Source organism: Pseudorasbora parva, chromosome 20, assembly GCF_024679245.1.
Source record: "Pseudorasbora parva isolate DD20220531a chromosome 20, ASM2467924v1, whole genome shotgun sequence".
NCBI lineage: Eukaryota > Metazoa > Chordata > Actinopteri > Cypriniformes > Gobionidae > Pseudorasbora > Pseudorasbora parva.
Window position 1 is genome coordinate 26,264,105 of NC_090191.1, and position 17,862 is coordinate 26,281,966.

A 17,862-nucleotide genomic window follows, 5' to 3' on the forward strand; every position below is an offset into this window, starting at 1 on the left:
CACAATATAAACTTCAACGTTAGATAAGAAAATTAATGTGATGACTCGTTTGTTATTTAATGCAAGGACTTAATATATATTTATATTTCAATGTGCTCTACAATGAATGAATTAAGAACTACGTTTTTATAATTATTGTATTGTTTCATCTTGCGTTACATCCATATCTGCACTCATGCTTAGTGGGAAACTTGGTAAATATCTTCATGCGGCATTGAGGACGCTTCTCTGATCTTTGCCTGGCTATCTGCTACGTTTTGAGCACAGTATCGGATCACAGCGTATTCAGTAAACAAAGAGATGTCTCTAATGTCTTTTGACTCTGGTTTTGTATTTTTAAAGTTGATGGTGGCATAATGTAGAGTTTCTGGATGATTTAGGGTGGGGGCTTCAGCTGATGACGTCATAACTTTATTAGCATAAAAAGGCTCTTCCCCATTGTCCACTGAATCAGCCTAGTGGATGAACACAGATGGAGAATCATCAGTAGAGCGCTTTAATGAACAATAAACTTGAAGTAGGTGAGAGTAAGTGTATGTTTGAGAATTAATGTGTGTGATATATAACGTACCCCCTCAGTCCGAATGAGTCCAGTTGTATCTCCCCTTTGAGTCCTGTAGATCCATCTACGGAAATAATCCATAGTTAAAAACATATACTGCTTGCACCTCATTCATCAGAAATGTTTTATTGCTCACAGTTTGCGTTTTCATAGCTCAGGAGACTTAAGTGATATATGGCTAATGTTATGTAGAACTCTGTAAAGTATCAAATTTGTCTCAGATGTTCCTTAAATCTTGAGGGCGAAATAGAAATTAGAAACACAAGAGACAATTGTTGACAAAGCTACAGCAATAAGATGAATATGGATAACATATCCCAGATAATCTGATCTTGTATTTGATTAGATATGTTTGAGTCTATGTTGAAATCTTTGACTTTTGATTGCAGATTTATCAAATCAGAGGACAGTTTTAGACATTGTTGAGATCCTCTGAAACTTTTGAGTGGATGCACAGAAGAGAGTTTCTTACTGGGAAATGGATATGACTAAGCATAATTTCCTAGGGGAAAGATCATACTATAGGGGTTTACATCAGACATCAAAAAAGTCTACTTACTTGTACAGCAGTGTTGTGACCCATAAGATGGCTATTAATGTAGCCCCAATAACAACTCCAACCAGGAGGGAGTAAACATTAAACCCTATTAAAGTGGAAATTTTCCAAAGAGAATCTGTATTGATATCAAGCTAATATTTAACATAATATATCTGAATAACTCAGGCTATTGCTGATTCATTGCCATATAAATGATTTAAATATTATTTGAACATTACATGAAGCCTCTTGAGAGAAGCCATTCAGTTGAAACAGTTTTCTTGCAGTGCCATGAGTGTTGTTGCCGACACACTCCAGAGTGGATGAGTGTGTTTGTGACTGATGTAGAGTGATGGAGCTCCTCAAGCCTGTGCTGCTCAATCGCTCTTCACTGATGAACGTGTTTGAAGAGTTAGTGACAGGACGTCCAGACAGACGCCACTCCAGTTCAGGAGAGGGATTCCCATCAACCTCACAGACATACAGCGTTACATCTCCACTGACACAGCCGGAGGAAGTGGAGATTTTAGGAACATCTAATAGAGAGAAAGACAGAGAACAGTGTAAGCAGAACTTTTCTTTGTAACTTTTCTATTGCAGTTCACGTGGCATTCAATCACTGATGCTGGTTTACATATTAATGACTGATTTTACTTGCTTACACATTACATTCAGACACTAGCTGAGATTTGTTTTTCTGTAATAATTATTGGCTCTATAGTAGATTTAACTTGACTCTGGAGTACTATAGGTTTTATCTGTTCATTTTATAATAGGCTTCAACTATTGTATATAACAATATAAATATTAACTAATTAGTTATCTCATTTGATTTGTTTTTAATATCCTTTCAGACAAACCATGTGCAAATTCATAAGTCATCAACATTGTTGAGTACTTTCACCTTAAAAGTCCAGGGGTCTCATTTATAAAGCGTGCGTATATGCACAAAACGGGGCTGGAAACGTACGTACGCCAGTTCCCACGCAAAGGTTGTGATCTATAAAAAACAAACTTGACAGGAGAATGTGCGCACTTTTAAGCAAACTTTGAGCCGTGCGTACGTACATTTTGGAGACAAAGGGAATTGGGGACACAGATGGTGAGGTTGTGAACTGAAGTTAGATTGTAGAAAATAAATGTGAGAAGAACAATTATAAGAATTAATCATTTTCACTCCATTTCATACATTATATCCAAATTATCATGAAGACTAAATCCAACAGTGTTATTTGTGCCGATAGTTTTAGGCTAAATACATCTAGTAAAATCCAAACATAATTCAAAATGTATAAAAAATTATAATAATCACAATCCACGGGAGTGCAGGAGGAGATGGCGTGACTATGTGATACAGAATAGCATGAAATACCCGTTTATTAGAGAACTGCAGAACACGAAAACGAAATATTTTCCTTAATGTACATCATATATATATTTTTTTTTTATTGGTAAAAAATTAGTGTACCTTCAGGTACACTTCTACATCATGCACTCTCCACTGGCACCCGTTGTTCTGGGACATCCGTGGCTCACCAAGCACAATCCCAGGGTGGATTGGGCCACAACTCTGTTTCTGAGTGGAGTAATGCGTGTCATGAGTCTTGTTTGTTGTCTGCTTGTATGTCTGTTCCTGTGTCTGTGTTCCAGGAGGAGGCAGCGGATTTGTCTAATGTGCCCGTGGAGTACCAGGACCTGAGAAGAGTGTTCAGTAAGTCTCATGCTGCTTCTCTTCCTCCGCACTGTCCCTACGACTGTGCCATAGATTTATTACCGGGTAAGTCTCCGCCTAAAGGCAAATTATATTCACTTTCTGTCCCAGAGAGAGAGGCTATGGAGAAATATATTTCTGATTTGCTAGCTTCCAAATTCATCCGTCCTTCTCAGAAGAAGGCGAAGAAGGACGGATCTCTTCGACCGTGTATTGTTTACAGAGGGCTGAACAACATCACGGTGAAGAATACTTATTCTTTACCGTTGATGTCTTCAGCCTTCGAGCGGTTGCAGGGAGTGTCCGTCTTCACGAAATTGGATTTACGTAATGCCTATCATTTGGTCCGCATAAGGAAGGGCGATGAATGGAAGACCGCATTTAATACTTTACCTAGGAGGCACTTTGAATATTTGGTCATGCCTTTCGGGCTTTCCAAATCCCCAGCGGTCTTCCAAGCACTCGTCAATGACGTGCTGAGAGATATGGTCGACCAATTCATATATGTCTACCTGGACGAAATATTGATTTTTTTTCTTCTTCTCTCCAGGATCATGTTCAGCATGTCAGATGAGTGCTTCAGAGGTTGTTAGCAAATGGGCTTTTTGTCAAGGCGGAGAAATGTGTTTTTCATGCACAGTCTGTTCCTTTCCTAGGGTACATCGTCTCATCTGAGGGAGTGCGCATGGATCCTGACAAGGTTAAGGCTGTGATAGATTGGCCAAGCCCAGATTCCCATAAGGCCCTACAGCGGTTTCTGGGTTTTGCCAATGTCTATCGGCGTTTCATTCGCAATTACAGCCAACTAGCCGCGCCTCTGACCGCTTTGACCTCTCCCCGAACTACGTTCAGGTGGTCCGATACAGCCGAGGTTGTATTCGCCAACCTGAAAAACGCTTCGTTTCGGCTCCCATCCTCGTAGCCCCTGACCCATCACGTCAGTTCGTGGTAGAGGTTGACGCATCAGAGGTGGGGGTAGGCGCAGTTCTCTCCCAGCGCTTCCACAGACGACAAGATCCCATCGTTTAACTCCTGCCGAACTTAATTATGACATTGGTTACAGAGTTGTTGGCTGTCAAATTAGGGCTGGAGGAGTGGCGTCACTGGTTGGAAGGGTCAGGGGTACCTTTCATTGTCTGGACCGATCACAAGAACTTAGAAATCACTTTTTTTTGGACGTTTTGATTTTTCTTTCTCGTACCGCCCGGGTTCTAAAAACATCAAACCCGATTCCTTATCTCGTATCTTTGATCCATCCGTACGCCTGTCTACTCCCGAGTGTATTTTACCCGAGACTCTTTTCGTCTCCACTCTCAGGTGGGAGGTCGAATCAAGGTTTTGTCTGCCTTAGAAGGGGTAACGCCTCCGCCCGACTGCCCACCGAACCGGTTATTTGTGCCAGAGGGTAATCGGTCCGACGTTATTCAGTGGGGTCATTGTTCCAGCATAGCCTGTCATCCAGGAGTTTACTGTACCAGTTTTTTGGTCAGGCAACGATTCTGGTGGCCACGTATGGCTCGCGACATCCGCGATTTTGTCTTGGCTTGCTCGGTTTGTGCCACTGGTAAAACTTCCAATCGCCCTCCGGATGGGTTATTACAACCGCTGTCAGTCCCTTTTACCATCGTGGACCGGTTCTCGAAGGTGGCCCATTTCATTCCCTTACCCAAATTACCCTCAGCTAAGGAGACAGCGGTTACTGTCATTGATCACGTCTTTCGGTTACATGGCCTCCCGACAGACGTGGTGTCTGACAGGGGTCCCCAGTTTGTGTCCAAATTTTGGCGAGAGTTTTGTAAACTTCTGGGAGCGACTGTTAGTTTATCTTCGGGGTTTCACCCGCAGAGCAATGGTCAAACCGAGAGAGCCAACCAAGATTTGGAGAGAGTGTTGCGATGTTTGGTCTCCAGGAATCCTTCCTCCTGGAGTCAACAACTGTCTATGGTTGAGTACGCTCATAACACGTTACCAGTGTCATCCTCGGGCCTGTCGTCATTCGAATGTAGTGTAGGTTACCAGCTACTGGTTTTTCCCAGTTTGGAATCTGAAGTCGCGGTCCCCTCCGCTCACGCCTTCATCCAGAGGTGCCGTCACACCTGGAGCAGAGCCCGTGAGACTCTTCTCCAGGCTGGGACGCGCACCAAGGCTAAGGCCGATCGCCACCAGTCTACTCCTCCGATATACGTTGTTGGTCAAAAAGTGTGGCTTTCTACCAAGAACATTCCTCTCCAATCCGTATCGAATAAACTTGCTCCCAAATTTATTGGCCCATTTCCTGTCACCAAGATCATTAGTCTTGCCTGCGTACAGGAGAATTCACCCCGCCTTTCATGTGTCTAAAATAAAGCCCGTGTTTCATGCTCAGATTAATCCGCCTGTCCCAATCATCCTGATCAACTCTGGTTCTCATCAGTGTTTGTCTTTATATGTTCAGTAACTGGTGTCTCATGTTGTCAGATCGTTGTGGTTCCTGTGTGTGTGTGTTCCTGCTGTTCATGGTCCCTGGAGTTTGCTCGTTCTTCGTCGTCTGCTGTCGTCTGGTTGTTCCACTCAGCACCGGAATAAAAGAGCACTTCACTTGGATCACTCACGGGATTGGAGCACCTTCACCACGCTGTCCACCAAGGTCCCTGCGTCTTGTGACCGTCTGACCCTGTGTTCTTCGTATCTAATAAAGAGCTTTCGCATTTGCATCCACTGTCTGTGTATCATTACAAAAATACTTTTTTGTGCACAAAAACAAAAAAATGAACAACTTTTTTAACAATTTCTTGTTCCAACAGGTTCCTATGCTGTTGACATTGTAAACACAAGTGCAATGCTTCCGGGTTCTATTTCAGAACGCCGGCTCACCATTGGCCGATGTGGTTCACGGGAGAATCACGACGCATGTGTGTGATGCTGACACAGAAGCTGGCCAATAATGAGCAGGCGTTCTAACATAGAACCCGGAGGTGCTGCAAAACCTCTTGAATTTCATCAAAAATATAATTTGTGTTCCGAAGATGAACAAAGGTCTTACGGGTTTGAAACATGATGATGAGTAATTAATTACAGAACTTTTATTTTTGGGTGAACAAACTTTTTAGGCATGAAGAATTGTTTTCACCGGATATTTAAAAAAATAAAAAAAGGTCATTGTGGTGAGTTTTAATTGACTACAGGATCACCTTAACTTATGGACTACTTTAAAATTAATTTAAAGTATTTTTTAACTAAACAGTGCTAGTTCACTAGCCTGACAAGCCAGACCCACATCAATTAAATTTGCTGCCGTTAGGGTGCGTCTAGATTTCTAGGCTACTAGTTCACTGTTGTTGTATGAAAAAGAACCTGGATATTCTGCTAAATAACCTTTTTGTGTTCCATACTAGAAAACATAGTTAATGATGGAAGAATTTTCACTTTTAAAAAAAATATTCTCTCTGTTCCTTTATTACTTACACAGAATGTCCAGCATCACTGATGTCTCTTGGGTGCCGTGTTTGTTCTGAGCTGTACAGTGGTACCGGCCTCTGTGTGTCGGGTCGGTCCGACTGAAGGTAAGAGTGTCTCCAGTCTGCAGCTGCTTCAGCTCTCCTTCACTCTCTCTAGACCAGCTGTAGTTCAGCACTGCTGGATTTGCATCACTGCTGCAGGTCAGAGTCACTGAACTGCCCTCCAACACCGAGCCAGATGGAAGCACAGAAACTGATGTGCTTTGGGGGGAATCTAAGGAAAATGTAAGGAAAAGTAACTTCTGATTAAATTCCCAGAGCTGTTCTATCAGAGTAACCACTATAGTTCATTACATTTACTAAATGTAAATATTAATGACTAAATCTTACTGGTTTAAACTTCACATTCAGACACTAGCTGAGATTTGTTTTCTTTATTAGTTCTTGCTCTATTGTAGACAAAAACTTGACATGGGTAATAATGAAGATTTTATTTGTTAATTTTAGAATATGCTTTACCTAAAATGCCAATGAATGTCGGTAAAACAAATCAGCAAGTAAAATAGACTTAATCTATTTAGAGTTTAATAAGTAGTAAAATAGAGTTTGTAATGATTATTAAAATATTAATTACAAACTCATTAGATTTTTTTCCCCTATGTAACAATATAAGCAGAATGTCCAAGCTGCACTTCTCCATATAAAAGTGAATAGGAACTGGGACTGACAAGCTCCAATAAGGACAAAAATAAGGACACATAAACTGTATTTAAAGTCTTATAACAATGCATTATTAATTACTATTTTGTGTGTTCCATACTAGTTAATGATGGAAGAAATTTCTTTTTTTATTAAAATGTTCTCTCTGTTTCTTTATTACTCACACTGAATGTCCAGCATCACTGATGTCTCTTGGGTGCCGTGTTTGTTCTGAGCTGTACAGTGGTACCGGCCTCTGTGTGTCGGGTCGGTCCGACTGAAGGTAAGAGTGTCTCCAGTCTGCAGCTGCTTCAGCTCTCCTTCACTCTCTCTAGACCAGCTGTAGTTCAGCACTGCTGGATTTGCATCACTGCTGCAGATCAGAGTCACTGAACTGCCCTCCAACACAGAGCCAGACGGAAGCACAGAAACTGATGTGTTTTTGGGGGAATCTAAGGGAAACAAATACATGGCCACACAATAATATAATTTACAGTAATATGATTAACAAGTCAAAACTGATACAAAGCATCACTTACACTGAACATGTAATGTGATGTTGTCCTGTGCTGTTTTGTTCTTGTCCTGTAGCTGGTAGGTTATAGTGCAGGTGAAAGTGACTCTGTGGTGACGGTGAGTCGCAGTGAAGTTCAGATCAGAGATGAGCTCCTGTTGTCTGATCTCACTGAGGGGGATTCTGGGAGTGGAGCTCCATGTGAGAGTTGGTGGAGGAGAGGAGCAGAGAGACTCAGCAGAGCAGCGCAGACTCACAGAGCTCTCCTCCAACACCTCCTGTTCCTCAATCAGCTTCACTGTGGGTTTGGGCGGAGACTCTGAAAGACACAGATAAAAGATTAAGTAAAGTGACAAACACATTTAAAATATTAATTTAACACATTAATTTATCAATAAAAGGCTCAAATCACTCACCAATGACATTTATAGTGGAGGAGCTAGCTACATAGTTGTATTTCAGAGCACCACTCTCAATCCTGAAGTAATATTTACCATTGTGATCTGAACTAACATCATAAAATATAGTGGTGCAGTTCTTCTCATGTAGTGTTCCCGTTATTTCCCCTTTAAAGCGACTGTTGGGATTTCTAGAGTTAAACACATGGTTGTTTATTACATCTTTGTGCCAAATTCCTGTAGCTGCACTCTCAGTGAGGTCTTTGTCATATTGTTCCTTAATCTCAAATGTGCACTTTATGATCACACAGGATCCACTGAGAGCTTCAATCCTCTCTGGCAGACTGATGCTGAATTCTCTACAGCAAACACCTTTACACACAACAAAAACATAAAAAGCATGCAAAGTAAAGACTTTTCAATTGACAAATAGATTGCATTTACATATAAATTAAAATGAAAAATGTTATAATGATTAATTAAGAGCGGAGGAGCAAATCAATACACTGCCAGTGTGGACTAATGCAATTAGATGCTTTTGTACTGATTGAAAACCACTAAATTGTAACATGGCAAAAAGTCATGAAAAAAAAAAAAATTAAAAAAAAAAAAATCCAACATTTTTGATATGCAAGTCTTCATTGTACAGCGTCAGTACAGCTTGTATAAAAATATCTCTAAAATAATGTCTAACAAAGGAAATCAGATTGCTATTTTGTAAAGTATTACATATAACACTGCCAACAGACCTCTATTAAATAATAACAATAAATTAATAATAATAAATATTTTTTTAGGTCCTAGTCAACTAAAAATTATAAAATAAGTATTATACTTTCCTTGTCAGTATAATTTGAGTAATCTCATACTTATTCGTATTTAACAGAAAGTGATATATAAATAATAAAGTAGGCTAGCACTATTACTCCTCAAATACTTTACAACTCTGCAATTTAGACCAAGCCTATATACACACAACAGACTAAAATACACTGTGGTGATATAAATACACATTCATAATAAACCTTTTAGCTGTTCATTTCATTATGAATGTCTCATTAAAGTCACTGATGGAAGTAAATGAGAGATATACATACCTTGTAAGGCAAAAACAAAAATGCTGATTTTCTCAGCTAGACTCATCTTGCCATTAAAAGAAGGTTAAACCTACAGAGACCAAGCATACAAACATCATAAAAAAAACAAAAAGAACAAATTGTTGTGCTGAATTTTTTCATAATTATTCTTCTAATCATTCTTCTTCTGAGCTTAATTTTAGACTGTATCTCCTCCTAGAGCTTTAAAGCTACAACCACCAAACTTGGGTCAGACCTTCAGACTGTTCTGACATGAATTGCTATAGCTTTTCAAACTGATTCAACCTATGTTCTTCTAAGAAATCATAAAAGTCCCATACGCTTTCATTGAGGGGGTCAAAAAATGAATACAGTAATTCTCGAGTATTTAAGCTTCATCTCTTCCACTAACAAAGCCTAGTAACTACCCTAGGACACGTTATGTGCAAAACATGCTAGCAAACATGTTAATTCATGGTAAAACATGTTAACAAGATGTTAAAACAGGGTAGCAAAATGCCAAGTCAAGACTAAATCATGCTAATAAGATGTTAAAAACATAATAGCAAACATGCTAATTAATCTTAAATCATGCTAACAAGATGTTAAAATATGCTATAGCAAACATGCTAATTCATGCCAAAACATGTGAGTAAACATGCTAATTAATGTTAGATATGCCAATTCATGTAAAAAATGCTAACAACATGATGATTTATGCTAAAATAATCCTAACAACACATTAAATAATAGCCTGGATGCCAACCGAACTTAGCCCCGCCCACAAAATTTTTAGGTCAGGCAGTTCGGTCTGGCATCGCTCCATAGAGGAGTAATTATCCTCGAACAGAAACTGTTCGGACCAATGAAATCATCAGGGCGGGCTTTAGACGATAACGGACAGATGATAAACAGTAACATAATCATGCACGTCATCAAAGGGGCTTGGATTATATTTGTTCGAATCCTAAACGGAGAGCTTGTTTGTATCTGCATTCACCTTCACAATTTCTCTCAGAAATGATGATCATGTTGGGTAAGTACTCTGTGTATCATTAAATTATTTTATTTTTTTACAACACCTACAAAGATCGTGTATTCCAGCCTGATTTCAGCGCGCGTGGAGACGCTAAACAATAGCTTCTCGGGGGGTTCTCCATGCAGGGAAAAAATTGCGTTTGGGGGGTAAAATGTGTTATTTTGGCAAGGTTTACTGCTAAAATTCGCACTAAGGGTCTATATATCACATAATAATTGCTTCAACCCGCGGACATAGAAAACAATCCGCGTGAAAAAAATGCGGACTTGGCAACACAGTGCGGTTGAACTCTGTTGACATTTGACAATGCGTCGCTTCATTGCTCTGATTGGTTGTAGGTCTGTCCAATTGAGGTCTTTCCTGGTTCGGTTGAAACACGCCCCATAGTCACAGCCCAATGGAGCAGTTTCAGACTCATATTCTGACTAGAATTGACCACGTCAGGCTAGTTAAATCATGCTAGTAAAACATTAAATCATGATAGCAACATGAAATTCATGTTAAAACAATGCTAGCAAAATATTAGATTAAAAAGTTAAAACATTAGTTAAAACATGCTACATTACATTAGTTAAAACATGCTAGTTTGCAACACATTAAAATGCTAAGCAATGTTAACACGTTAATTTATCCCAAGAAATGCAAATTCATCTTAAAACATGATAACAGCATGTTAATTCCTTATTAGCAACATGTTAAATCATGCTAGAAATGTTTTTTCTATGTTACAAAATGTTAAATTATGTTAACAACATGTTAATATATGCTAGCAAAATGCTAAAACTTGTTACCAACATGCCAATTTGTGATAAAACATGCTAGAAATCATTATAAACATGCTAACAGCATGGTAATTTTTGCTAGCAAAATGTTAAAACTTGTTAGTAACACATTATTTAATGCTATAGCAGCATACTAATTCATGCTAATCTATCTGTTTTTTTTTTTCTGATTGACTGTATTGCCTTCAAAAAAATCCGACTTTAATCTATAAACTATTTAAATTTTTAAAATGAAAAACTTAAAATGTCAAGCTTTTAAAACTTTTTACAACTTTCTGCTTTTCCGAGGCAACTTAAAGTTTGTCTACAAACTTTACTATCTAGCTATTATTAAAATGACATTGATAATAAAGCCAGATGCGATGACAGTATTTGTTACTTGTGTTTTAATTTAATTAATTTCAATATCTGTTCACAGTGGTAAAAACCGTACTGTCACATTTTTACTGTCATAGATTGTTATTTGCTTCATAACTGCTTTACTGTTTTAATGAAAGCCATTAAATAGCCTATAAATACATTTTGTAGCCAAGACATTAATATATGTGCCTTTATAGAATAAATGACTTCCAAAAATAAACTGACTTTAATAAATGTTAACTTGGGTAAAGGTGTGACAACTAACCACAGACAACAAGAAAAAATAAGAATGTTTAACATTTCAGATAATATATTATTAAATAAAGTTTAATGTTTACACCATTTTTTTTTAAATAACCAGATAACTTCTATGGCCAAACAAAGTCCTCATAATTAACAAAACGGTTTTGAGTATGAATATACACATTTTTAAAATCATTTAATTATTATACAGGATGCAAAAACAAGGTGTGTAATTGAATGTATTTAAAAAGTGCAGAAAAAAATTAGACTGAACCAGAGAAGCCAAAAACTAACCCATTGCATTCTGAACTGAATTTCTGTTTATAAACTCATATAGGAATGTTTTACTAACATTTTTCTTGTACAGAATACAATAATCAGAAACACCAGAATCAACACACCTAAAAATATTTATGATATTAAATTATACTTACCCGAGAAGGCTGTTAAAAATTGAGAAATGCTCTGAATATTGGTCAAGAGTGCAAGTTTACTGTTGTGGAACTACTTTAGACTGGAAACAGCTCTGCTGTGTGAAGATAACAGTGCAGTCATTGATATTTAAATTATTAAACCTCAATGCAAACATATTGAACAGTCAACATCTTCAAGCAAATCCTGATTGGTTAAACTTTCCATGACAGCAAACTGCCATAGTGCCATATTAATATACATTTAACTTCATTTTTTTATAGTCAGGTGGTTTCAACAACCACCAAGTGTTAAGTTTGCCATTTAACTGTTCAGTTAAATTATCTCTTATGCTTGATAACTGCACAGTTTACAGTGTGACCTTGTACTGGAAATGATAAAATACAATTTGTGTAATACAAGTAATCATTCATAACAAATGTTGTATTTATTGGAAAATGAATGGGGTGGGTGCTCTTGTCTTCTTCAACCTAGAAATTATTTAGCACACTTGGACTTCCTAATGCTACTTTCTTTCATCGCCAAAATGTGTGAAATCACTGTTGAAACATAAATACACACATATGTAACTTATAGGAACTGCCCTGCCCCAACTTTTGTTGTGAATTCCTTACAAGTGTGAATTTGTTCCAGAACCATGTTCAAACATTATCATCAAATTCCATTTGCAAAGATAAATAAACACTTTCTTTGAAAACAAAGCCTATCGTGTTATAGTATAACTATAATGCAAAACAGGTGTCAATAGAAAGGTGCAGTTTTCTTGTACCGCAAGTGTGAGATAAGATAAGATGAGTTTTACAGTGGGCTATATGGAAGTAGTTGAACTACAGTATGAGATCAATGACGATAACTTGAACATGGCTGGGACATCATACACAGATGCAACTGACCTCATTTGATTTACTGAAAGTTATCACATCATCATGGTCTGTATTGTTATAGGTGTGGGTGGGTGTCAGTGCAGCACAATGAAGAGTCGAGTAGAGGATTTAAGTGCAGAAAAGGTGTTATTAAATAAACTAAACAACAAGATAATCCTAAAAGATTAAGATAATTATTCAAGGGAAATGACATCAAACAAAAGTCAATAACCAACAGATCTAGATATACAGGGGTGAATGGTGAACTAAACAAGGTGCACTCTTAAAAATAAAGGTTCCAAAAGTGATGTCATAGAATATTTTATATATATATATATATATATATTTTTTTTTTTTTAAGAGTTGTGTGGACTAAATACCGGTAAGTAACAAACTATAACATATATGAAACAATGAAATGCTTAGTAAAATGTTTTAAAAAATCACCATGAAAAAAACTTAATTACTGGAGTACATTTCACAGCAAAATACTATTTCAGTATCTCTACTTAAAAATGTCCTGCTTAACTTAATGTGTTACTTGCCATATCTTTGTAACTGTGACATTTACTAGAAATTGCAGGATATTACATAACACAAATGAGAGGAAATTATGTCATATGTTCAGACAAATAGTCACTTTGAATGCCACATTTTTTTAAATAAATATTATTCAATCCAATGACAATAGTATTATATTTAAGGTTGGCTTAAGTGTCCAAATACTTCTCAGATGCAGATGTTGATATCTAAAGCTAGTGTGCTAAAATCCTTAGGAAATTCCCAGTGTGGCAGCTCCAGCAGATGACATCATGATTTTATTGACATAAAAAGGCTCTCCATCATTGTCCAGTGACACATCCTAATGGAGGAACAATGGATGATCAGTGGAAAGCTTGTAACAAGAAACTGGGGTGGATAGAGTAAAAAGTTTTTTGATGTTTGTGAGGTTGATACAAGTATGTGTGTGTTTGATTTATAACATACCCTATCAGTTTGAGTGAGTACAATTTTATCTCTCTTCTGAGTCCTGCAGATCCATCTACAGAAATAATAATAAAAAAAAATAATATATATATATATAAAGGTTTGTATCTCATTCATCACAACCCTTACTATCAGTCTGACATCAGTACAGGCAATCAAATGGTCTACTCACTTGTAAAGCAGCATTGTAACACATAATATCACTACAACAGCCCCAACAACAACACCAGCCAGGAAGGAGTAAATGTTGAACCCTATTAAAACAATAAAAGACAGTTAATGAAAAGTCTTAATTCCAGAGAAAAACTGTGCTGATATCTAGCAAATAACCCAAAATATCTGAATAACCACTTCATAAACCTTTGAATAATTAAATAAAATGCAATAAAAAGACTAGGTGATTCATTGGCAAATCAACAATCAAAACATATTAACTGGATAGTTTATTTTATATTTATTTACATGAAGTCTCTTGAGAGAAGCCATTCAGTTGAAACAGTTTTCTTGCAGTGCCATGAGTGTTGCTGCCGACACACTCCAGAGTGGATGTGTGTGTGAGTGACTGATGTAGAGTGATGGAGCTCCTCAAGCCTGTGCTGCTCAATCGCTCTTCACTGATGAACGTGTTTGAAGAGTTAGTGACAGGACGTCCAGACAGATGCCACTCCAGTTCAGGAGAGGGATTCCCATCAACCTCACAGACATACAGCGTTACATCTCCACTGACACAGCCGGAGGAAGTGGAGATTTGAGGAACATCTGATAGAGAGAAAGATAAAGAACAGTCTGTGCAGAACAACTGGAACTTTTCATAGGTAACTTTTCTTTTGCAGTTCACATTCACTGAATATAAATTACATATGAATACTAATTTTACAGGATTTCAGTTCACATTCAACACTGAGATAATTTTTGGGCTCTATAGTAGATTTAACTTGACTCGAGTACTAAAGGTTTTATTTGTTCATTTTATAATATGCTAAATTAAAGTACTAAACTAAAGTACAAATGAAATATCAGTAAAGCAAATCAACAAGTAAAATATACATTAAACTAGTCATCCCAAACTCACTTTTTATTCTGAATTGGCTCTACTTGAACCAATTCATTATTCTGAGCGTTAGGGTTTACAGTGAATTTTAACATTCATTTGTATGTATCTTTTTAACTTAACAGCCCTAGTTCACTGCTGTTGTATGAAAAAGAACCTGGAAATACTGCTAAATAACTTTTTTTGTATTCCATACTAGAATTTTTTGGCTTAAAATATTCTCTCTGTTCCTTTATTACTTACACAGAATGTCCAGCATCACTGATGTCTCTTGGGTGCCGTGTTTGTTCTGAGCTGTACAGTGGTACCGGCCTCTGTGTGTCGGGTCGGTCCGACTGAAGGTAAGAGTGTCTCCAGTCTGCAGCTGCTTCAGCTCTCCCTCACTCTCTCTAGACCAGCTGTAGTTCAGCACTGCTGGATTTGCATCACTGCTGCAGGTCAGAGTCACTGAACTGCCCTCCAACACCGAGCCAGATGGAAGCACAGAAACTGATGTGTTTTTGGGGGAATCTAAGGAAAATGTAAGGAAAAGTAACTTCTGATTAAATTCCCAGAGCTGCTCTATCAGAGTAACCACTTCATTACATTTACTAAATGTAAATATTAATGACTAAATCTTACTGGTTTAAACTTCACATTCAGACACTAGCTGAGATTTGTTTTCTTTATTAGTTCTTGCTCTATTGTAGACAAAAACTTGACATGGGTAATAATGAAGATTTTATTTGTTAATTTTAGAATATGCTTTACCTAAAATGCCATTGATTGTCGGTAAAACAAATCAGCAAGTAAAATAGACTTAATCTATTTAGAGTTTAATAAGTAGTAAAATAGAGTTTGTAATGATTATTAAAATATTAATTACAAACTCATTCGATTTTTCCCCCATGTAACAATATAAGCAGAATGTCCAAGCTGCACTTCTCCATATAAAAGTGAATAGGAACTGGGACTGACAAGCTCCAATAAGGACAAAAATAAGGACACATAAACTGTATTTAAAGTCTTATAACAATGCATTATTAATTACTTTTTTGTGTGTTCCATACTAGTTAATGATGGAAGAAATTTCTTTTTTTATTAAAATGTTCTCTCTGTTCCTTTATTGCTCACACAGAATGTCCAGCATCACTGATGTCTCTTGGGTGCCGTGTTTGTTCTGAGCTGTACAGTGGTACCGGCCTCTGTGTGTCGGGTCGGTCCTACTGAAGGTAAGAGTGTCTCCAGTCTGCAGCTGCTTCAGCTCTCCTTCACTCTCTCTAGACCAGCTGTAGTTCAGCACTGCTGGATTTGCATCACTGCTGCAGTTCAGAGTCACTGAACTGCCCTCCAACACCGAGCCAGATGGAAGCACAGAAACTGATGTGTTTTTGGGGGAATCTAAGGGAAACAAATACATGGCCACACAATAATATAATTTACAGTAATATGATTAACAAGTCAAAACTGATACAAAGCATCACTTACACTGAACATGTAATGTGAAGCTTTCCTGTGCTGTTTTGTTCTTGTCCTGTAGCTGGTAGGTTATAGTGCAGGTGAAAGTGACTCTGTGGTGACGGTGAGTCGCAGTGAAGTTCAGATCAGAGATGAGCTCCTGTTGTCTGATCTCACTGAGGGGGATTCTGGGAGTGGAGCTCCATGTGAGAGTTGGTGGAGGAGAGGAGCAGAGAGACTCAGCAGAGCAGCGCAGACTCACAGAGCTCTCCTCCAACACCTCCTCTTCCTCAATCAGCTTCACTGTGGGTTTGGGCGGAGACTCTGAAAGACACAGATACAAGATTAAGTAAAGTGACAAACACATTTAAAATATTAATTTAACACATTCATTTATCAATAAAAAGCTCAAATCACTCACCAATGACATTTAAAGTGGAGGAGCTAGCTACATAGTTGTATTTCAGAGCACCACTCTCAATCTTGAAGTAATATTCACCACTGTGATCTGAACTAACATCATAAAATATAGTGGTGCAGTTCTTCTCATGTAGTGTTCCCGTTATTTCGCCTTTAAAGCGACTGTTGGGATTTCTAGAGTTAAACACTTGGTTGTTTATTACATCTTTGTGCCAAATTCCTGTAGCTGCACTCTCAGTGAGGTTTTTCTCATATTCTTCCTTAATCTCAAATGTGCACTTTATGATCACACAGGATCCACTGAGAGCTTCAATCTTCTCTGGCAGACTGATGCTGAAATCTCTACAGCAAACACCTTTACACACACAACAAAAACATATAAAGCATGCAAAGTAAAGACTTTTCAATTAACAAATAGATTGCATTTACATCTAAATTAAAATGAAAAATGTTATAATGATTCATTAAGAGCGGAGGAGAAAATCAATAAACTGTCAGTGTGGACTAATGCAATTAGATGCTTTTGTACTGATTGAAAACCACTAAATTGTAACATGGCAAAAAGTCAGAATACTTGAAAAAAAAAAAAAAAAAATATATATATATATATATATATATATATATATATATATATATATATATATATATATATATATATATATATATATATATATATATATATATATATATATATATATATATATATATATATATATATATATATATATATATATATATAAAATAAAAAAATCCAACATGTTTGATGTGCAAGTCTTCATTTGTTCATTTACATGTTTGATATTTAATGTTTCAGTACAACTTGTATAAAATATTTCTAAAATAATGTCTAACAAAGGAAATCAGATTGCTACTTTGTGACTTATTACATGTAACATTGCTAACAGTGTTTATATCTTTTTTTAAATAAAATAAGTGTTATTTTTTCCTTGTAAATATAGTTTGAAAAATCATACACATATTCCGATTTAACAGAAAGTGATATACATTAAAAAGTACAGTAGTGAAGTATAAGCTGCTTAATACTCAAATACTTTACAATTCAGCAATTTATACACACACAAAAGACTAAAATACACTGTGGTGATATAAAACATACATTCATGATAAATGTGTTTAGCTGTTTACTTTATTATGATACTTTCATTAAAGTCATTGATGAAGGTGAATGTGAAGGAGAGATATACATACCTTGTAAGACAAAGACAAAAATGCAGATTTTCCCAGCTAGACTCATCTTGCACTTAAAAGAAGGTTAAACCTATAAAGGCCGAGCATACAAACATCACAAAAAT

The 17,862-nt window shown here is 36.9% G+C and overlaps 2 protein-coding genes across 2 annotated transcripts; both read right to left on the reverse strand.

Moving 5' to 3' along the window:
* Positions 1-179: 179 nt before the first annotated feature.
* Positions 180-9,002, reverse strand: zmp:0000000650 (sialic acid-binding Ig-like lectin 13). The gene is made up of 9 exons (XM_067427492.1): positions 8,957-9,002; positions 7,878-8,231; positions 7,487-7,780; positions 7,133-7,399; positions 1,340-1,636; positions 1,128-1,206; positions 654-668; positions 572-614; positions 180-455 (listed from the first exon to the last, which is right to left on the reverse strand). Exons 1-9 carry the CDS (start codon positions 9,000-9,002, stop codon positions 180-182), a joined length of 1,671 nt encoding a protein of 556 aa, XP_067283593.1.
* Positions 9,003-13,242: 4,240 nt separating this feature from the next.
* LOC137049763 (sialic acid-binding Ig-like lectin 14) lies at positions 13,243-17,804 on the reverse strand. Its single transcript, XM_067428408.1, has 8 exons — positions 17,759-17,804; positions 16,551-16,904; positions 16,160-16,453; positions 14,936-15,202; positions 14,104-14,400; positions 13,814-13,895; positions 13,642-13,696; positions 13,243-13,516 (listed from the first exon to the last, which is right to left on the reverse strand). The coding sequence occupies exons 1-8, from the start codon at positions 17,802-17,804 to the stop codon at positions 13,427-13,429; spliced, it is 1,485 nt and encodes a 494-aa protein (XP_067284509.1). The 3' UTR covers positions 13,243-13,426.
* Between the last annotated feature and the right edge of the window lie 58 nt (positions 17,805-17,862).

What these genes read in the sequence shown, in the direction of transcription:
- zmp:0000000650 (XM_067427492.1), bottom strand. Translation starts at nt 9,002, where the DNA reads ATGAGTCTAGCTGAGAAAATCAGCATTTTTGTTTTTGCCTTACAAG. An exon ending in CATCACATTACATGTTCAGT is followed by an intron (nt 7,400 to 7,486) that starts GTAAGTGATGCT and finishes TGTTTCCCTTAG; the next exon opens with ATTCCCCCAAAAACACATCA. An exon ending in CTTCTCTCAAGAGGCTTCAT is followed by an intron (nt 1,207 to 1,339) that starts GTAATGTTCAAA and finishes CCACTTTAATAG; the next exon opens with GGTTTAATGTTTACTCCCTC.
- LOC137049763 (XM_067428408.1), bottom strand. Translation starts at nt 17,804, where the DNA reads ATGAGTCTAGCTGGGAAAATCTGCATTTTTGTCTTTGTCTTACAAG. An exon ending in CTCCACTTTAAATGTCATTG is followed by an intron (nt 16,454 to 16,550) that starts GTGAGTGATTTG and finishes TGTGTCTTTCAG; the next exon opens with AGTCTCCGCCCAAACCCACA. An exon ending in CTTCTCTCAAGAGACTTCAT is followed by an intron (nt 13,896 to 14,103) that starts GTAAATAAATAT and finishes TTGTTTTAATAG; the next exon opens with GGTTCAACATTTACTCCTTC.